Genomic DNA, 23,214 nt, shown 5'->3' with positions numbered 1-23,214 from the left:
GCAAATACGTATGTGGACAGGCAGGTAGGACTGTGTCATTGCACTCGGACCTAATGCAATGATTGGACAAACATTTTTGGGTCTTGAGATTTCCACAGAAGATATATGTTTCCATTACATTTGGAAGAGATTTTGGGGAGGGGGGATTGGCACCCATTTGGCCAGCAGCAGCCCTGGCTGTGATATATATCCTCTTTCAGCAGCAAGAAATATGTCTGTACGGCTTATTACTCTGTGCAACCAGTACAAATTGTTATACACTTTATGAATAATGTGACAAGGGACATTAGTATTGATTCTGATGATATTGCCTTTTTATCAACATTTTAACATAAATCTATATTATATGTATAAATCTCAATGCCATCAATATATTTTTACCATTTCTGCAGACAGTGTGACTAAGTCTTTCCCATGCAATAGCTAAGATGTTTGGGAAGTTGCTTGTTGGTGCTTAAAGGACAACTCCGGTGAGAAATGACCCTAGGGGTAATTAACAGATGGCTACCGAGTAGATCGTTCTCTGGTATGCGTTTTCAAAATCGAATGTAAAGAGTTTTATCTCTAAAAACAGATTAGCTAATAACACTTATCTATGGGGCACAGGGTAGTAAAATTAAATCGCTAGTTAATACCACTAACAAGGCTCAAAATAGCCTCACACTAACACGGTAGCATAATGAGGGTCTCTACATGAAAAACCGAAGCATTGAGAACTTTTTAAAGTGTACAAACAGTTTAATAAAAGGATACTTTATAAACACAGTACATTACGCCGTTACGGACAGGCGCCATCTTGGAAAACAGTCTCGACAAGTCAAACCACAAACGCTGTTCTAAGTGATGAACTGTGACTTGGAATCTCATATGGTCCGTTGTTTCCTGAAGAAAGCACTGAATGTGACAGAGAAAAAAAAAAAAAAAAAAAAAATGTCCATGTAATTAGAATTTACAAACTTAATTCCTATTGACCAGCTCACTTAGAACAGCGTTTGTCGCTCGACTGGTCGAGACTGTTTTCCAAGATGGCGCCTGACCGTGAACGCGTAATGCACTGTCTTTATAAAGTATCTTCTTATTAAACTGTTTGTACACTTACAAAGTTCTCAATGCTTCGGTTTGTGTGTAGGGACCCTCATTATGCTACCGTGTTTGTGTGAGGCTATTTTGAGCCTTGTTAGTGGTATTAACTAGCGATTTAATTTCACTTACCCTTTGCCCCATAGACAAGCGTTATAAGCTAATCTGTTTTTAGAGATAAAACTCTTTACATTCAATTTTCATGAACACGCATCCCAGAGAATGATCTACTTGGTAACCATCTGTTAATTACCCCTAGGGTCATTTCTCACCGGAGTTGTCCTTTAACCTCATGATACTCTAGTCCTTATATTTGACTCTGGTCCCTCTTCCTCAGTCTAAGTCTAGGATTTATTGCGACCCAGGCTCATTGGAAATATCTGCCTGAGGTGCCATTTCTACAAAATTATATTATGTCGCTTCTTGCTGGTTTCATGATACTTTTGAAGTGAAATGTTTAGTGGTACTAAAAGTTCAGGTTTATTAGAAACAGATGAACATGAATCTGACAATGCTTTATTACAGTTATTTAATGTATGTATTATGGCACATTTAAAGCACATTTTTCAAATGAGCCTATGTGGATTTTTTTAACTGTTTAATCATCCATCAGGCATAATTCTCATTACTCAGAGAAGTAATAGCATTCGTCTACTCAACAAGCCGCACAATTCATTCATATCTGCACAAATAGTGCGGGGTGAGTTACGTGGGTTAAGGGTTGTTCAAAGTCAGCTTTAAATAATTACTCATTTTCAAAGACATTGCATGGGCATATCTATGGATTCACCAAAGAAAATGAACCATTAATATTCAAAGCAATTTCCTGAAAGTTCAACTTGGAACACCTTCTTCACCACCAATGACAAATGAATTTCCTTTGCATGAAATGAAAGTCCCCCTGTGGTGAAAACCAGGTGTTAAATGTTGTTTATATGTCTATGTGGAGTTTTTATATGCTTTCAGACAAAGCATGTGCAAATTCCTAAGTCAACACCATTGCAGAGTTTTTTTTTTTTTAAACCGCAATGAATCAAAGACTCAAGGTCTCAAAAACGCAGTTTGAAATCACTGGTGTTTCTGACACCACAAACTACCTTCCAACCAATCACATTAAAGTGTGGGCGGGCTTTAGCATATCATTAACTATGATCACTCTGAAACAGGGGAGTCTTTAGTTAATATGAAAAAAAGCAATATAGGTGAATTATACATTAATTACCGTTATGTGTCCGATATAGTAAAGAGCAATACCTTTGTGCAGCGTTTACTACAAAAAAAGTTGGCTGAGTTGGTCGGAGTTGATCCGGTTGAGTGGATGCGGGGCTAGTTTGTATATTCATTGCTCCGCATATAGTAAATGAAGCAACGTTGTGGAGTTACATTCGAGCTATTTCAAAACATGAAGAAAAATAAATCACAGAAAAAAACTTTTAAATATCTAATTTTGGTAGCCAGACAAGCCAGACCCACATCAAGATGTTTGGTCTGGGAACTCACTATTGACAGGGTTCAATCTGAGGGGCGGGATAAACGGTTGTCTTTCAAACTCCCTTTGCACAGCGTGCACGTGATTGGATAGCGCTACTACCAACCTGAGAAACGAAGGTGAAGCAGTGCTCGTTGACAGATTAAACTTTCGCTGTATCCGGTCGGCAAAACTCCGAACACATCTTCCCTTTTTAAGAATGACTTCAGTGCCGTTCTTTGTTCTTTAATTAGAGAAAAGCTTAACTCCAAGAATTCGAAGTCTTTTGTCACGGTCAAAGCTGATTCGAAAGACCGCCGTTCGCCAGCTTCTGTGTTTACTAGAAGCACGCAAACGCAACTTGGCCGTCGTCATTATGGCCCCGCCCACCGACTCTATACACGATGTGATTGGCCCGACCAGAGTTTGCCGTTTACAGCTCAGAAGGGTATTGAGAGTTGCTATATGACACTCGCGGCAAATTAGATTTGCTGCCGCTAGGGTGCGTCTAGATTTCTAGGCTATAATTTTGGTACAATTTTGGGGATTTTAAATAAAATACATTTACATTTATGCATTTGACAGACGCTTTAATCCAAAGCGACTTACACTGCATTCAAGGTACACATTTTTACATTATTATCATTTCTTAAAATGTACAATTTTAAGTGACAAAAATAAAATGTACAATAAGTGAGACCTACCTGCAAGTTCTGTGCCGTTTGCAGCATTAGTCTGACACATTGAATAGCCTACACATTTTTCATATAGATAAAATCAGTAATAAAATGATAAAAATCAATGCATACCATGCTCTACCATCACTGCCAATTAAACGTTTTTTTTATTTCACACAACAGTTGTATTACCGTATTCCGTTAGACTTTGCAAATTAACACTGCAGCCAGTCGAGGATTCACCTCAGATTCCTAATGTTCAGCTGTTCTGCATTCTAACCAGCAAGGAAATGTTCAGGCATGTAGTTTGAGAGTTTAGTTTGAAAACATCAGTGGTGGCAACTAACAAATCTCAGACCAAGCATGGTCTGTAGGTTTGTTAAGTGATAGTATTTGCTTTTAGACACCATTAATCAATATAGTTTCAAATTAAACACACACACACACACACACACACACACACACACACACACACACACACACTTCCCTGAATTCCCTGTACAGTACTACACCGATTCTGATAAGATAAATCATAAACGTACTAAATCCAGCTTACATTCAGATACACGGTTTTCACAAACTAATAGTCCCACCTCAAACTCAAGTCATGGAAAGCAAGAAGAAATTTGGAATTGGAAATAAAACTTACCTTGCCAATAGCAAAATGATATTGATAGTTCAATAGTTTGGCTCTCAAATCAAGAGTCTTTAATTTGGCATCTGTAGTTCCATGAAGAACCTTATACATCCATGGAACATTTCCAGTACACAAAAGGTTCTATACAGGAGGTCTTTAAATTAAAGTCCCCCTGTGGTGAAAAATCAGCTGTTTAATGTTGTTTATATATCTGTTGAGTTTTTAATATGCTCTCAAACAAACCATGTGCAAACAATACCATTGCTGAGTAATTTCTCTTTAAAAATGTGGTTTGAAATCACTGGAGATTCTGCCGTCACAAACTACCTTATATCCAATCACATCAAAGTGTGGGCGGGCTTTAGCTCATCATTAGCCATGACCGCTCTTCAAGGGGAGTCTTCAGAGAAGCCTAATATTTTCCTATTTTTTTCTATTGATATGAAAAATCAGGTACTTTTAGCAATATAGTGTGTGAATTATGTACAGTATATGATGAATATTACAATGTGACTATATGCTTTTCTTCACTGACCTTCTAATTGTTAAAAGCGTTTCTAAGGATGCTGATTTTAGAAGGCGAACTGAGATGGTAAACTGAAAAACATGGTTAGCATTCGCAAAGCTGTTTAATAACGAGCTAAAGACTAATCATATTAATTACTGTTATGTGTCTGTTGGCTGACTGTATTTCTGAGCTGGTGCGAGTGAGTGGGGGTGGGAGTGGGGTCTAATTTGCATATTCATAAATCCACGTTTACTAAATGAGGCATGGTTGTAGAGTTACACTCAAGCATTACATTCAAATTTTAAGACATGAAGAATTTTTTTTTCACATGAAAAATCATCAACGATGAGTTTTAAGGGATACAATCATTGACTGAAGGGGGACTTTAAACAATTTTTACACTAAGAGAAATTGATCTCTTGAGAACTGCTCACAGGTTCTTTAGGGACTGCAAAATGGTTCCTCTAAGGCATTGTTTAAACCAAAAAGTTTATTCAAGCCACTTTATTAAGAATCATATTTCTGTGAGTGCAGATTATGCGAGTGGCGTCAGACAGTGAGAGAGACACTGTCGAGCGTAACAGAGAGAAACACTGAGTGGAGAGAGGCTGATCTTCAAGCTGTCGGCTACAATTCTACAGTTTCATTATGGCTTTAAACTGCATATTACAGTATAAGCCTGAGCTATGATGTATAATGCTTTGAAAACCTCAACCATAAATGACCAATTGCAGTGAATGTTCATGTCAATGCTGATAATGACATTATTCTGTTAACAACAAGGTCAGAATTAGCATATGTCAGTCATGGCCTGAGCTAATGGACATTGATAGAGTTCCTAATTTACAAGCTCTCTGAGCAAGCATCGATCTTTACCTTGGCTAATCGCTGACAAACTGCCTGCCTTTCACTTCATTTGAGTGACAGTGGAATTACCTACGGAACCGGAGCTAAGTCCTCTATTCACAAGTTAATGTATTTGTAGGATTTGAAAAAGGTAGACAGGTCTAGATTGATGTTCAAAATATAGACTTGACTCAAGCTCGATGAACATAACTTTGGAGAAAAAAAAAGAACTTGGGATGGAGGATGCTGGATAAATAGAGCGTAACAGTTGGCTTCAGGAAGTAAAAATTCCATGTTTTAACAATAAATTCAGAAAAAAATGTAATTGAATACCCTATTGCATTTTGGCATGAATTCTTAGAATTCTTCACTGAACAATAACCTGACAGTTAAAATGCAATACTTCCAAAACCGAGGCTGCTTATCACAGTTTCACTCAGTTTAGGTCTCGCTTATGTAGGGATGTGCATTACGCTATACTGTCTCTATGTGACTGTGGATTTATTAAAGTCCTATTACCTTCGTGTTTGTGTGTGTTCTAGCAACACACTCTGTGACAGCTGCATATAAAATTATCATTCTTAGAAGAAAAAGTTATATTTAGAAACATTAACGGGTTTTGTCAGGCACTTTACTGGGTTCCCATTATGGGATCATTATATGAATTTATTTTTAATTTATTTTGTTTTAATTAAATTGTATAAATTAAACAGCTCATAAAACATATTTTAAGATTGAAAAATGCAAATAACCCATCAAATATGATGTTATATATGTTATGAAGTTAAATAGAACCTTCTATATAAGGTTCTTTATTTATATAGAACCTTTTTGGCATTGTTTAAAAAAAAATTTAAGGAGTCAGGATGATTTAACTATTTCTTAGAAACTCAAGTGATTGGTCACTTTATTGATTGATGTTTCAGGTAATTCAACAACAACTTTGCATATGTTACTGTTCTAGAGATTTATTTTGTTCTGTTTACAGAGGAATATTAAATAACTGATAAAAGGCAAACCAGAAGGTGCATATAAAATAGATGCTAAAAAAGGCTAATCAAAATAGTATGCTATATGCTCTTAAGCATCATTAAGCCAGTATTCAATTTATAAATATAATCAGCAAATGATCAGCAGTCCAGTCCAGTCAGAAAAACACCCAATTTTGGTTAAGGCGATATGACTAAAGTTTTTACACTGCCATATTAATGCACAATAAAATTGTATTTCAAAAAAATGGTAATGTTTCGTGTGGTTTCATCTGTGAATTAATTTTTTTAAAGCTTTCATCTGCGATTCCATTTTTCAAAACCTGCAAATGCACTTGTTATATTGCCACACATGCATCCTCTAATTCATACACATCACACACACACACACACACACACACACACACACACACACGCACGCACACACACGCACAAAAGACAGTACCTGAAAATCTAATTATATTAGCAGCAACACAGAGACATTCTTTGCACAAATCCAATCTGCTAAAACACACAGGCTATTCAATCAAATAAGGCTACACATTTCAGGTCACTGACAACACTGCATCCTTTATAAAGGAACAGTTTACATATCAATGTTCTACCGCATGTGGCCCCTGCAAAAGCAGTGCACACGACTCTAAAGCAGAGTAGCCTCCTCTCTCAAGTGTGACATGTTCATCAGGCTGACACACACACACACACACACACACACACACACACACACACACACACACACATGCATTATCGTCTTATGATCACATATTTGTTCTCATCCACTTAACTTCATAAATTCCTTACATTCAAAGTGGTCTAAAAAGTGCATGAACTTATTAGTACAGGTTGTGACTTTGCCTCACTCTGATTTTACTATGACAGCGATTAAAAGTATATTTAGTGGGTTGAAATTAGAATAGTCCATTTATCAGTTATATTTTGAGGAGAAATGTTTAACTGTTAGAGCAAATGCTAAGAAGCAGTAACCTTTTACACCTGAGCAAACACCTCATTAGCTGACTAATAACGCATATTGTATTCATAAATCCAAATGAGACGAACGCAGGTTTTCGTTCTCACATTTAATCAGTTCAATTCACTCTCATTAATCAATCAAAAGTCTACTGCTGAAGCCGACGCTAAACGATAATGCAAATCAATAATAATAATAAAAAAGAAATAAAAGAATAAAAAATCTTAGCATTGTATCAGCTTTTCTGTGACGGAACTTTGATGTCGCTAAGTGCAGAAGAGAAGTGCAGCACATCACCTACCGGCAAAGCTGAGATGAAGCAGGTAGATTCCCATAAGATCCATTTCTCCGCGTGTCTGAGGAGTGAATGTCGCGAAACTGTCTCTTTTATATTCTGAGGTTACCGTCAGAGGAAACTCGCCCTGTTTGCATATCAATTCAACACGTTAAAGACTCTTAAAATGGTTAAATATGAGAGTAACGTCCACTGAACGTGTAGGGAAGCCGCGCGCGTCGCGCCGCCAAGTGTCAAACTGTCACTCAGGACGTCAGAAATGAAATTAAAGCGCTAATGAAAGTTCTCCATCTGCTCCATTATCTCGTATTGACATTTGTTCCCTCCGAGGGTTAGAACACGAATGAATGAAGAGTCAGATTTCATTGAGTGAAGATCAAACTCCGAACAGAGAGAGAGAGAGAGAGAGAGAGAGAGAGAGAGGGGGGGGGGGGGAGGGGGGGGGGTGCTCTGAGTTCTGCGTTGTCTCGAAACCTAGTGAGCTGTCTACATAAATGGCACCAAATGCGTGTGTTAGATGAGTGCCCAAAAATTAGGTCTGAGCCACAGTCATTAAGTCAGAGAGGCTATCACTGCCCTACTCTTTGATTCCAGCTTTGAACTGTGATTTCAGTTCTGAAATGTTTGCACACACAAAAAAATGACACATGCTTTTAAGGTAGTTATTTTTCCCTCCCTGTCTTCTAGTAGGCAACTAGATGCATTAAACAGTGAATGAGTTGAATGAGAATCCCACATTGAAGCCACTGACTAGACAGTCAATATTTAAAGAAAACATTGTAGCACTCACTGCAGACTTTTAAGGGGACCAAGTTAAATACATTTTTGCTGGTGACCAAGATCAGTAAATCAAAAACCTGTATTTTGATCGACAGTGGCGCCTCAAAGGGGGGCACGGGAGCCATGGCCACCCCTAAAAACTCTGAATTACATGTCACTCCAAACCTGCAAGACCTTTGTTCGTCTTCAGAACACAAATGACAATATTTTTTATGATATCCTGGACTAAGCAGCAACGTCATTGCAACTTTCAAGGTCCAGAAAGGAAATAAAGACATCATTAAAATATTACATGTGCCTACAGTGGCGCAAAAAAAGTATTCTAGTTGCTTCATAAAATTAAGGTTGGACCACTGGAGTGACATGGAATATTTTAATGATGTCTTTACTTCCTTAACTTACTTAAAGCTACACTGTGTAACTTTTTTAGTTTATTCTTAGCTAAAAACACTTAGTTCTTTCAAAAATATATGTGCTCATTAATGTATATTTACTTCTTTCAAGTAATAAAGTATTCTCGTAAGTTTATAATATGCCATTGAAAATACATACGGGTGAGGGGTTCGAATGCCGGTCGCCATGTTGCTCCTCCATCTTGAAAGTACATTAGCCAAAGAGGGACATACCCATAAATTCAAGCTTCACCTTTCGCGTTTTACACTCGATGGCACCGTGTTGAATGTGAAGAGGGGGATTGCCATGTTAATCTTTGACTAAATCGGCCACCGTAGGAGTTAAAACGAAATCAGAATTGAGAGGAACAGAAACTAGTATTCGCTGGATGGTCATATACCTTTTCACCACTGGATGGGGGGGAATATCACACAGTGTAGCTTTAACTTAACTTAACTTAACTTAACTTAACTTAACTTAACTTAACTTCATTATTTAATGCCTATTTTTAAATATGCCTAATCTGTCATGAAAATAATAATAATAATAATAATAATAATAATAATAATAATAATAATAATAATAATAATAATAATAATAATAATGCATTTTATTTAATGGCGCCTTTCATGAGACCCAAGGTCACCTCACAATGAAAATACAGAACACTGCACAAAACACACAATGAACACTCCGCATATACAATAGATAGTATGTAAAAAAAAAGTGCAGTCAAGACTCAGTAAAACACATTATAAAAAAGCCTGTATAAAAAGATGTCTTAAGACGCGTTTTAAAAGTCAATAAACAATCACTGTCACTGTTAAGCGGGGGGCAGCATAACTAAATGATCTGGCACCCATGGTAGTTAGTCGAATCCGAGGTACCACAAGAGAAACTGAAGATAAAGATCTGAGAGCACGTGATGGAGTGTAAACATGGAGAAGTTGAGTAAGGTATTGGGGTGCAAGATTATGAAGTGCCTTGTAAGCAAGTAGCAAGATCTTAAATTCAACTCGATATTTTACCGGAAGCCAGTGCAATTGCTGAAGAACTGGAGAAATGTGCTCAAAAGAAGGTGATCTAGAAAGAACACGTGCTGCAGAATTTTGAATCAACTGAAGCTTATGTAGCAATTTCAAAGGAACACCTAGGAAATAAGGAAATAAGTAAGGCTATTACTGCAACTAGACTGTAAAAAGTGTAATAAAACGTAATAAAAGTGAGGAAACCCATTGCCTTAATGCATTGTATTACTTAATAATTTATCTTTTTAGTATTTATTTACTTAATAAATAAACATCATGTGTAATTGAAAAAATTAAGTTTAAAATTTTTTTTCAATTACTATTTAGTTTATTACTTAAAGGTGCACTATGCAACTTTCCGTGCACTGGAGGGCGCCTATTCAAAAGAAATGCGTAGTTTGATGACGCAAAGTTTGAGCGCAGCATCTTGGGACATGTGGTCTTCACATTACAGCCAGTGGAAAATAGGACTTGGGCAGAAATCACATTCATGCATGCGGTTATTAACGTTACTGTAGTGTAAAGCAGAGCAGGACCGAGTGTTGTGGAGCTGAGCACAGCTGCTGGAGCGATTGTTACACAAACACACGGCTCACGAGTACCGGGACTTTTATTATGACGGGACGGGACACAGTCACCGGTGGCCTGCACTGATCCGCTCTTCTGGTTATGATTATGAGGTAAAGCAGCTCTGTTTATCATGTTAGATACATTTAAGTGTGTTTAAAATGATGTTATGACGTTACTCCGTGCGTTCACTTGTTCACACTGCTAAGAGTAAAGCGCTCCTACCAAATAAAAGCCGAAACCGAGGGTAACGCAGATATGACGCAATTGACAGGCGACTCCCTCAAACGCTATGTTGAAACGTCCCGGTCCTTAGTTAAAATAGCAATTTTCTCACAATTTAAAAATAGTTGGAAACATCTGGGATATTGGAAGTACTCAACTGAACAAAATATATATCACCGGCCTAGTGGATTTTGGATATTTTACTGCAAAAATACTACATAGTGCACCTTTAATCATTTTAAGCCAATTGGTTTCTTCACTTTTTTAAGTTAAGTCAACGGATCACTTTTTACAGTGTAAAAATGTGATAATGTGACTGCCTTTTGTGTCATTAAAATGAGTGTTTATTATTAAATACATTTGATGAATTAATTGATTATTAAATAAACATTTTTGGTTTCGGTTTTCAGCCATGTGCATCCTGAATTTAAACTTTGGTGCATTACATTTTGGTGCAACAGGACAATAGGAAACATTAATATTTTTACTGTTAATTTCTAAACAATGAACTTTATGTGCAAGGACATCTAAATTAACTTTTCATAAATGTAGTTCAAAAATGTAATTTAATCTGCATGTCAGACTGACAAATGACATGAAAGAAATGAAAGAGGAGCTTAATTTAAAGAAATGTGTGTTTGAATTATATATTAAAATGAATGCAGGTTTACCACTTTTTCTCCATGTATGTATTAGTGTGCCACCCTAAGATTTTGACCGTCCCCCTCTGTCCTCCCCATTCAAAATTCCCTGGAGGCGCCACTGCTGATCGACCACAAATGTAAATATATTGAGTGGGTGGTCTATGGTGGTTACGCCCCTGGATTACATTGGCAATCAAAGTGTGCCGCTAACCTTCTCACCAAGGCTGGGGTGCTACAACATAAGCCATGGCCTTCAGTCTTAATGAACGCATACTAGTGCAAGAGTAAGCACTGTAGAGCTCATTAAAATTGGGCATTATGACTCATAATCACAATCAAGTATTGCATTTTTGCCAGCCATGTCATTATGACATGCTATATACTCTGTTGCAGTTTTTACACAAACAAACATGCACAGAAGAATAATAATTTAGAAGGGACCGTGATGATATAGCAGGTGAGAAAAGACATGACTGAGCAATTCACTGGTCATAAGGGGGTCGGATAATCAATCCATCTCATTCAGTGCAGTCCGTTTATTCACACACGCTGATGATAGGACTGACTCCAGCTGTGAACTCTCATCTCCTCTCTGGAATGAGAGTGCGCTCTATTGTTTAAACCGAAGCTCTTTCAGGATTGGACTGCATGGATGTGTGTGTCGTGACATGGGTGATAGTAGACTTTGGTTTTTTTTAAATGAGGGAGAGAGATGTGGTAAGAAAGTACTGACAGTTTGAATCAATTATAAGGGGATTTCAAGGGAATAAATATTTTTAAAAAAGCAAAACTGCCTGGGTTGCCGCTGGAGGGGAGAAAAGCAATAAAATATCAGCAACTGACTTTTGAAAATCAGTAGATTTTTTTTTTTTAATATAGGCCGTAGTGGCATGTAATACCATATACATTGTTGGACTGAAAACCCAACTTGACAAGTTGGCAGTTTCTACATTTTTATATTGTGTGTGTGATAGAAAAACAGGTTATATACAGACTACTGGTCTGCAGCTGTAAAATGAATGCAAAACATTTAAAGGGGGGGTGAAATGCTGTTTCATGCATACTGATCTTTTTACACTGTTAAAGACTTGGAATCCCATACAAAACATAGACAAAGTTTCAAAAGTTAAGGTGGACGTTTGATGGGAGTATTTCTTTGTCAAAAATACTACTTCCGGTTAGTCATAAGTTTCGGCAAGTTTTTTGAGATCATGCGTCCCCATTGACGTTAGTGGGGGCGGAATTTCCTTGTATGGGCCTTACGGACAATTCTACCGGAAGCGCGTGAGAGAGAGCGAGGGAGAGAGCGAAAGCAACAGCCTGCGCGTGAGAGAGAGCGAGGGAGAGAGCGAAAGCAACAGCCTACGCCCATCAAAGCGGGGCTTGTAGGATGCTGGACAGGTGACAATTACACATAGCACATAACAATGTCACCAAAAAAGTGGGTTTTTGGTTGCCAGACCAAGACAGTCCTGCACAGATTCGCCAAAAACCCCGCGTTAAGGCAACAGTGGATGTAATTTGCTTTTCCGGATCAGCAACTGAGTTGCGCGAATGTTTATATCTGTTCGCTGTTTCATAAACAAGGCCCAGCTCGACGCCGAATTTTCCCAATCGCCTAATGCTGAAGGATGGAGCAGTCCCAACGTTAGAAGGGTGAGTGAGACTGCTTTTAGTCACCTTACTGTCTACACAAACCACGCGTAAACACACAAACACACGTGCACAACTGCACTTCCCACATGTACACCTTCAAAGACAAAAATACGACGATATAATTCAAGTATAAATATGTAAATAACACAAGCCGCTAAGCATATTATATAGTTAGTGTATAACTTGTAACTTACCACATACAGACGTCCTGCTCTAGTCGTTTTTGCTGCTGCTCCTGTTCAACTGCAGCCTCTGGGTCTGATTCCGGATCATAGATGTATGGCTGTATCCGATTAAAAGCCATATTTTTATTTTGAATAAAGTTATTTTCCGCTGTTAGGGATGCACTCGACTCAACACACAGCGCGCTGCTGCACACGTCATTATTTAGCTCCGCTCACACGACACGCCCCCACCCGCTCGGCTTTTTTCGGAAAGACTCGGAACAGCGCATCTTTCTTATATAATTATTAAAAAAATAAAGACTTTTCGGAGATATGCAGGATGCAATGCTACTCTATAGGTACTCAAGATTGACATGACACTGACTGAAACTGAGTGTTTCACCCCCCCTTTAATATATTCAAAGCAAACAGGGAAGGGTATATGCAAACCATAAAATTCAAACAACAAAACAGTCGGTTTTAGATATTTTGGTTCAAAAGTTCTGTTGATTTAAAGGTAATAGTCTAAAAAGGCATATATTATGAACACAAAGAGAGAGTCGCAAACTGCGCACCACTTTTGTCGTGACAATTACAAAAGTCTGTACTCCATTACTCCAGTCTTCAGTGTCACATGATCCTTCAGAAATGGGATGGAATTTTTTCAAAAACTTTAAGTTAAAAAGTTTTACGTTTCTAGTTGAAAGCGGTGTCGTGTAAACACCCCTGAGCCTCACAGCACTGTGAAAATTGCAAAGGAGCAACATTTCACATTTCCCTGCAACCTTGATGACTGCCAAGGTTCACACCTTCTTCAATCAAGGATCTATATTCTATGTAAATATGAAATAGCAAAAGTAATATAAAACCGTCTATTAAAAAAAAACACTTACAACCTTAAAATATTTTAAATATTAAATGTTTTCTTTGCTGATTATTCTGAATAATGTGCAGGAACACAGAGCTTTGGATTGGGATAGTGAATTATAAATATTTTTACTTACTTCACTCTTCTCCATTTACAGACCTTAAAGGGTTAGTTCACCCAAAAAGGAAAATTCTGTCATTAATTACTTAAGCCCGTAATACCCGTAAGACCTCCGTTCATCTTCGGAACACAAATGAGGATATTTTTTTTGAAATCCGATGATTTCCTCTCTCAAGACCCATAAAGGCACTAAAGACATCATTTAAAAGTCCATCTCACTACAGTGGCTCTACAATCATTTTATGAAGCGACAGGAATAGTTTTTGTGTGCAAAAAGACCTAAATAACGACTTACATGGTGATGGGCCAATTTCTAAACAATAATTTGAACGGTTATGAATCAGTGGAGCGATTCATGATTTGGATCGCCTATGTCACGTGATTTCAGCAGTTTGACACGCGATCCGAATCATGAATCAATACACTGATTCATAACGGTTCAAATCTTTGTTTTGAAATCGGCCCATCACTATATAAGTCGTTATTTCGTTTTTTGTGCAGAAAAACTATTCTCGTCGCTTCATAAAATTATTGTTGAATCACTGTAGTGAGAAGTCTTGAGTGCCTTTTATGGGTCTTGAGAGAGGAAATGACATTGGTGTCAATGAGCCATCGGATTTCAACAAAAAATATCTTAATTTGTGTTCCGAAGATGAACGGAGGTCTTGTGGGTGTCGACCGACATTAGGGTAAGTAATTAATGACATATTTTAATTTTTGGTTGAACTAACCCGTTAAAAATAAAGTTGCCACCAAAAAGGGTTTTTCATGGCGATGCAATAGATCGACCATTTTGGGTTTCCTGAAGAACCGTTTGGTTAAAGGTTCTTTAAAAAAACATTTTTTCCTCCAGTTTATAGTCTAGAGAGGACCTTTTTGCACTACAAGGAATCTTTTGTGCAATGGAAAGGTTCTTTGGATAGTAAAAGTTCTTCAGAACTTTCATACACCGCACCAAAGAACCTTTTTTTAAGAGTGTAGTTTAATGCTCACAAATCTACAACCCAAGCAGACGGCTCTTTTAGTGGGTCTGTTGTTTTTTTAGAGAAGTGAGGATCATGTACCCACTGTGTGGTCTTTGTCTCTTTCTTCCCTGAGCTCTGACTTGCCCTGACCCGTGCCCCGTCCACTAAAGGGTGCCGCAAAAGAAAGAATAAACAGAAGAGCGCTGTGCCGAGCATCACACAGCCTGATAAGAGACAGAGCTTTCTGCTTTGTGATAGATAATTAATCCTCCACATCTCTGGCGCAGACCTCCTGTTCTGCATAGGTAGGTGTGAAAGAAGAGTGCGCCTAGACTAATGTGAGAATTACGTAATGCTAACTACTCTCATTCTGTCTCCTCTGTTTTACAGTGCAAGATGCCAGCTGGTGTAATACAATGTGTTATACCATAACTGGCAGTGACATTGGAGTCAATTTCAAATGCCATTTTGGTACCTTTTTAGGGGTTGGAAGTGTCATTGATATACACTGTAAAAAAATCCAACTTATGTTTTGTATGAAAAATTCAGCTTTTAAAGTTTATTCAACTATTTAACATGAAAAAAGCTGCGATAACTCAAACAAGGTTTGTACAACTATTGACCCTAAGTTGAGAACTTAGGACCCTGAGAACCCTAACTTCTCAACCGTTTATGTTTTTTTTTTAGTGATTTTACTCAATATTTGTCAGTGCTGTGTTTATTTGATCTTATTAGAGTATTGGGGCATTAGCTTAGCAACATGCTAACTTCAATCTCTATAGAAATCAATTGTGAGTCAGGTCTCCAGTGCAGAGTGCTATTTGTGTGGTTTATGGAGTTGCTGGACATGTAGAGTGTCCCAAAGCATTAATTTATGATGTTTTGCCAGTGCAGGCATTAACTCTTTACGCTAGCGTTTTTAAAAAAGCCAGCGTTTGTGCCAGCCACTGTCAGGGTTTTTGACCATTTTCACCAAAATGTAATAGTCCAGAATATTTTGTTTAATGAATATGAGCATGCAATATATCAAAAGAAAGAGCTGACCCTCTTCTTTTAAACAAACAAACAAAACAAACAAAAAAATGTTTTATTCTAGCTTCTTGCATTCCTTTTTTATCAACACTTGAATATGGGTAAATTTAATTTAAAAAAAAGCAACATTTTGAACAAAAAGCTGAGAAAATCACGTTTTTGTGAAAAACGTTTTGCGTTTTTGTGTTTCCAGATCAGATTTAGAGCGATGACCAAACACAGATGCAGTATATCGAATTCATCAACACTCCTAATGCTTGCACATCCTGTAGCTCGTCTTTGGTCCACATTTCATTCACTGACATTAGGCAGTTTTGATTCATATGCTGTTTAATGATGATGATCACGTTATTTTTCATATGCATAGCGAGTAAGATGAGGTAAAACGAGCGATTATGGTTACATAGTATCACTCGTTTTACTGCGTCTTGCTCGCATGTGTTTTGATCAGGATATTCAGTACTCATCTAGGAGATGCGTAATAGCGCCCTCTAGCATCTAACAGTGAAAACACAGAAACCCGGAAAATTCCGTTTTTGGCCTGGAAGCATTTTCTCACAAATATGGAAATTCCGTGTTTGGCTGGGAAAGAGTTAACAAAGACTTTATTTACGCAAAGAAAAATTTGCAGTCATATTACAATGAATTGGAAAAGTGCAACACGCAATATGGTTTAAGTCTTGCCTGGAAAATATGCAATTGAATGCTATTTGAGCACAAGAAACAACATTTATGGACAGTTGTTGTAACATTTCATTGGCGATTTCAATTCTGAAATGTAATCGCAAGCTTGGTGAACAGCATTGGACAATTTGATACTTCCACATTTAAATAAATGGGAGCTGTAGCCTACTCAACTTTTTCAAAGATGGCCGCCATTAAATGACTTGCCTTTAAGGGACTTTGGCATTAGGCAGCGGAGCGGCTCAATATAGCCACCGCAGGAACCAGGGACTTTGGGATGGTAATCAGTGTTTCGACCGCAGCGATCAGGGTCTAAAAGAAGTTTAGTATGGAAAGTATAGAAAATTACCCCCTCAGAAAGTCCCTGCTCGTGAGCCACGAGGTGGTACTTTTTCAAAATTCAGAAATTCTGTTGCAGTGCTTGCAGTAAGAGTTGTTTGCTATTAGAATCAATTAGCAACCAATTTTGGTGGAAACATGGCTTATATTATTGAAACAAAGGCTTCCTTCAAGTGCACCAGGGAAACTTCCTCCAACTCAGGTGTTCATTATGACGATAAGTCACGCATTCAAGTCGGAAACATTTAACAGGAGTAGATGTAACAAATGAATGTTATTGTGATCAAAGTAAATATCTGAATTCAAAATAATATTTTCTATCACATATTTAGTTATTTATTCATGCATCACAACTGTTTTTTGTTACATAAAGCAAACCTATTCACTGATTTGTGGTTACATGTATCTCTTTTGAACATTCTGGCGACTATAAGTAACTTTGCAACTACATCTCTCATATTCTCATTAGAGTATTAGTAGGCTGTCTGCTCTGCTTAATATCTGCTGACTCTTTATTGTAACGCTCCTCCAACAGAAACTCTACTGACTATAAGTAACTTTACAACTACATGTAAACTTATTCTAACCCATTCTACTAATATTCTACTAACACTCTAATGAGAGTTAGTATATATGTATGTGCAATGTTAATTATAGTCAGCAGAATGTGTTAAAGAGACCATCAAAATACAGTGAAACCCATGCAAATAATTTTATCTTAGCTGTTTTAAAAATCATGTAAACCATGGCTGAAGGGCTTATTGTTTTTATATATAACGGTTACTACATTAAACAAAGTTTCTACATTATGGTAAGATCCCATAAATAAAACACACGGCAACAAAGTGTAATCATTCATTGATAACAAATAATAATCACTCTGCTAAGCAATGTCGATTTTCAGCAATGATGTCTAGCAGAATGGTTGTATCAGGTCACGTGTGTGTTTAAACAGTATTTTACATCGAACTTTAATGCAGCTCGGCAAAATCAAGGACCCGACCTATCTGTTTCATGAAATACATTATTGTTAACACTTTAGTTTAGGGTCCAATTCTCACTATTAACTAGTTGATTATTAGCATGCATATTAATAAGCAGTAGTTATAAGTTTATTGAGGCAAAAGTCATAGTTAATAGTTAATAGTAAGAAATGCACCATAATCTAAAGTGTGACCATATTATCTACACTATACTGAAAATAGTTTTGGGACACCTGCCTTTACATGCACATGAACTTTAATGACATCCTATTCTTAATCCATAGGGTTTAATATGGAGTTGGCCCACCCACAGCCTTAATTCTTCTGGGAAGGCTTTCCACAATGTTTAGGAGTGTGTTTATGGATCTTTTGACCATTCTTCTGGAAGCACATTTGTGAGGTCAGGCACTGATGTTGGACGAGATGGTCTGACTTACACTCTCTGCTTTAATTTATCCCAAAGGTGTGAGGTCAGGACTTGACAGGCCAGTCAAGTTCCTCCACACCAAACTAGCTTCACTGGTGCTGTCATGTTGGAACATGAAGAGGCCATCCGCAAAATGTTTCCACAAAGTTTGGAGCATGAAATTGTCCAAAATGTCTTGGTATGCTGAAACATTAAGAGTTCCTTTTGCACCATAATCCCCCCTCCACTGAACTTTACACTTGGCACCATGCAATGCAGTCAGCCCAGACTTGTCCATCGGATTGCCAGACAGAAAAGCGTGATTCGTCACTCCAGAGAACACATCTCCACGACTCTAGAATCCAGTGGTGGCGTGCTTTACACCACTGCATCCCGCGCTTTGCATTGCAATTGGTGAAGTAAGGCTTGGATGAGCTGCTCGGCCATGGAAACCCATTGCATTAAGCTCTCTATGCAATGTTCTTGAGCTAATCTGAAGACCTCACGAAGTCTGGAGGTCTGTAGCTTGGCGACTTCTGCTCAATATGTGCCTCAGCATGTGCTGACCCTTCTCTGTGACTTTAAATGGCCTACCACTTCGTGGTAGCCTGACAAGCCAGACCCACATCAAGATGTTTGGTCTGGAAACTCACCATAGACAGGGCTCAATCTGAGGGGTGGGATAAACGGTTGTCTTTCAAACTCCCTCTGCACGCGATAGGATAGCGCTACACCAATCAGAGCAACGAAGGTGAAGCAGAGCTCGCTGACAGATTAAACATTCGCCGTTTCCGGTCGGCTAAACTCTGAACACATCTTCCCTTTTTAAGAATGACTTCAGTGCCGTTCTTTGTTCTTTTCTCAGAGAAAAGCTTAACTCCAAGTCTTCCAGAATTGCAGTCAAAGCTGATTCGAAAGACCGCCGCCGTTCGCCAGTTTCTGTGTTTACTAGAAGCACGCAAACGCAACTCGGCCGTCGTCATTATGGCCCCGCCCGCCGACTCTATACATGATGTGATTGGCCCGGTAAGAGTTTGGGGATTACAGCTCAGAAGGGTATTGAGAGTTCCTAGACACTTGCGGGCAGATTAAATTTGCTGCCGCTAGGGTGCGTCTAGATTTCTAGGCTAACTTCGTGGCTGAGTTGATGTTGTTCCCAGTTGCTTCCACTTTGTTATAATACCACTAACAGTTGACCGTGGAATATTAAGGCAGAGGAAATTTCATAAATGGACTTATTGCACAGTTGGCAACCTACCACACTTGAGTGCAGTGAGCTCCTGAGAGTGACCCCTTCTTTCACAAATGTTTGTAGAAGTGTCTGCATGCCTAGTGTTTGATTTTATACACCTGTGGTCATGGAAGTAAATGGAACACTAAATTCAATGATTTGGAGGCGTCTACCAGTACTTTTGGCAATATAGATCAGTGTTTCTGCCATTATACCAAATTAGCACACACTTTTCAACATAGCAACTTATGTATCATCTAATTCTGAATTTCCTACCTGTAAATACAACTTTGTTCAGTCATTCATGTCCTCAAAACTCGTAATTATGGTATTTCCGACTCCACTTGAAGAGCACAGGTCTGTGTTTCAGCAGCTATTCTTCCTGTCCCCTGACAGTGATGTCATTACACGGGATCATTTACAGCCACACTGGGGCTGCTCCCTCACAGTCTGAGGAAATATAAAGCACATTTTTGTTGAAACTCGATGGAGCCACTGATTGTTTGAGACATAGTGCGCATAATCAGTATGCAGTTCTTGAATCCTTTGCTGTTTATATTTTCATTCTCCAACAAATGTTTTCACCCACATTTATTTGTAACTCTTATCATGTGCCAAAAATGAATTTCATTTATTTTTAATGCGTAGCATGCGGCACCATCACCAGGCTTGTAAAAGTGCCTTTAAGGTAAAAAACGGAACAATTGTTTCCCTTCAGCCTTCACTTAAGCTATAAAGCCATGAGATTTATTTCTGAATTTGAACACTTTGAGCTGGTTGAGATGTGCTAGAAGGAGGGCATTAAACACCTGCCACAAGCAAGGATTGTTTCAATTCCAAGAGTTTCCAAGCTGGGATTGCCATATACATAATCGACCTCTCACTTTCCACCACAACAGATGGCACTTGGCATACCCGTAGTGTGGGCAGAATAGGTTATAATGCATTGGTCCTGTGTCCTTAAATATAGTCTCCCTCACAAACCTAAACATGCCTACACACACACACACACACACACACACACACACACACACACACACACACACACACACACACACACACACACACACACACACACACACACACACACACACACACACACACACACACACACACACACACACACACACACGTCTGGTTCACTATCTTTGTGGGGACTCTCTATAGACATAATGGTTTTTATACCGTACAAACCGTATATCTTCTCCCCTTACTCTAACCCTAGCCCTAAACCTACCCATAATACAAAACATTCTGCATTTTTACATTAAAAAAATAAATAAAAATGTAACATTATAAGATAACATTTTATATACTTTATAAAATGTATAAGCTTGTTTCCTCATTGGGACTTCAGTTTGAAGTCCCCACTAGGATAGAAAAACATTAACACACACACACACAGGTCATACTTATGTGCTGCACATTTTCATATGACATTTCATAATATTTATTAGTTTTAGAATATTGGATATAATATTAAACTTAAATTTGATATTAGTTTTAATTTATTGAGCGACCAGAGGTGAATTTTTAATAATTTTGAGTGGATGCTGTGATTATTTTTGTGATATCTCCAGATTCACAGAACTTCTAACATTAAAAACTGGCAATTTATGAAGGAACATTCTAAGTTTCATCCATTTTCCCCCTTTTCAATATGCTTCAAGAAAAACATGTTTGTTTTGGGAACATCATTTTAATTGGTAACTATTGTATTGTCTTTTAATGTCCTAAACATCCACCCTGTTATTTCTTATAACAAACAAAAGTTAAATATTTAATTACAACAGGAAGTGACAACTACAGAAAAAATCTATTTGAATTTGGATTATTAATTTTTTTTGTAGTTTGTTTGTCATCTCAGTCCAAAACATATCATGCTGATAAATGATTTTTGTTAAATTGTTTTATTATTATTTTTTGACACTGTAAAAAAAAACTAAATACTGCCTTAAAATGTTAAGTATTTTTAGGTATGTGTCTATAAAGAAGGTGACTATATAAAAATAAACCTACCCTGAGAAATATTCACTGGAGTAAAAAGTGTGACAGTTAGCCCTGGCCTCCCCTATCTGTGTCTTCCCGGAGCCTCCCATGTTGTTCCTCTAAAGCTGCCCTCTTTCCTCTGATGGCCACTAAAGTTTCACCCATTATCACCCCTTAAATGAAAGATTAGTCACGTCTCAGTGAAATACCAGATGGATCGGGTTCCCATCCCTGTGTCGGGTGCTACATTCATAAAATGGTTTGGTTTAATAACAGGGCCCTCGCTGTCTCCTTGGCTCTTTACAGGGGGTGAAAAGGTTGCTTTCGAACATTTATCACTGATCTCACCAACACCCCTGGTGGCCAAAAATAATCAGATGACACCTGAGTCAACAGCCAAGGATTTTAAAGTCCATACGTTATCAGATGCGTTTCAGCAGTGTGTGGGAAACAGCAGGGAAGGGAGCGCTAGAGCCAGTCTCATGAGGTCAAATCGCCTGCGCTGTTTCCTGAAACAGGACTGACCGCAGGACATCTTCTTGAGTCCTGTGGCGGTCACTGTGGAACGACTTGACCTGACCTGACATGGTTCACAGCTGTGACGGGTAGTTGCAGCGTTTCTACTGCACTTAATTACACAAATTAGGGGAAACTAGCCTGCAGGGCAAAAGGTTAGGGAGGTTGGGAAAGGAGGGGTTGAAAATAAAGCCTAGGGTGCAAAATAAACACGGGAACAATAATACAGAAACAGTCTGTTTTCCTTGCGAGTTAATTGAAATAGCAAAATCCGCTGTTATTCAAATCATAGCAGATATTGGCATGACCGCCGCATGCTCACTTAGGCTTTGTACTCTTATTGTAATGCTTGCAGACATTTTTTACATTTCCATCTTTTTTAATAGACTTGATAACTGACCAAATACTTTCCACTGATGTTGGTTTAAGAAGAAAGATAACATTTGCATTTTATAATGAGTCTGCCATCCTGGAGTGTGAGCAAACGGTCATTTTGTCAGCTCCTTAAACCCTCTGTGTGCAAAACATTCACTACATGAAAAGTTGGCTACATGCATTTTGGCAATGTATCATCAAAAATTCAGCAAAACTTGCATGGACGTCTTCATGGATACACACCACTGGGGTTTTGCTTTACCTTGAAGAGGGCCTCATAGCTGAATAATGCATTATTCTCAACATTTCACATGCTGTTTTTATGCTCCAATATGTGTTTTATCATTCCAAATGCGTATATTTGGTCTTCCGTGACCGGCCACATTAAATATCAAGGCAGCCATTAAAATGTCTGTGTGTCTACGGAGATAGATGGGAAGCCATGAACGGGATGTGAGTTTAAGTGAAACCTCTTAAGCACAGGAGGAATAAGCACTGTCCACAAAATCTGTTAATGGTGTTTTGGTTTTCCAAAGCAAGTAGGTTTTACAAAAAGCAAGAACGGCAGTGTGTGCAGGTGAGTCAATATCTACAAAGACAGAGGCCAGACGGCAGCTGGACGGAGGGTGCCGTGTGCGTGTTGAGTTTGTACTGCCGTGCCCTGCAGAAACCTCATTGTTAAACTATTCACACTGTTGGCTATGAGACATTATAAATAATAAGGAGTGTTTGCTTGAGGTGTCTATCATGCACCTCATCAATAAGTAGCCTAACTGTTT

The 23,214-nt window shown here is 38.2% G+C and overlaps 1 protein-coding gene across 1 annotated transcript in view; it reads right to left on the bottom strand.

Moving 5' to 3' along the window:
* Positions 1-7,840, bottom strand: part of gfra4b (GDNF family receptor alpha 4b) — a 118,868-nt gene extending 111,028 nt beyond the window's left edge. Inside the window, exon 1 of the mRNA XM_067457975.1 lies at positions 7,477-7,840. Coding sequence (XP_067314076.1) covers positions 7,477-7,519 — 43 coding nt within the window. The 5' untranslated portion in view covers positions 7,520-7,840. The remainder of the gene's footprint in view (positions 1-7,476) is intronic.
* Positions 7,841-23,214: the final 15,374 nt, after the last annotated feature.

Source organism: Pseudorasbora parva, chromosome 11 (assembly GCF_024679245.1).
Source record: "Pseudorasbora parva isolate DD20220531a chromosome 11, ASM2467924v1, whole genome shotgun sequence".
NCBI classification, from domain to species: domain Eukaryota; kingdom Metazoa; phylum Chordata; class Actinopteri; order Cypriniformes; family Gobionidae; genus Pseudorasbora; species Pseudorasbora parva.
The sequence above is the reverse complement of the archived record's forward strand: the minus strand, read 5'-3'. Positions and strand labels throughout refer to the sequence as shown.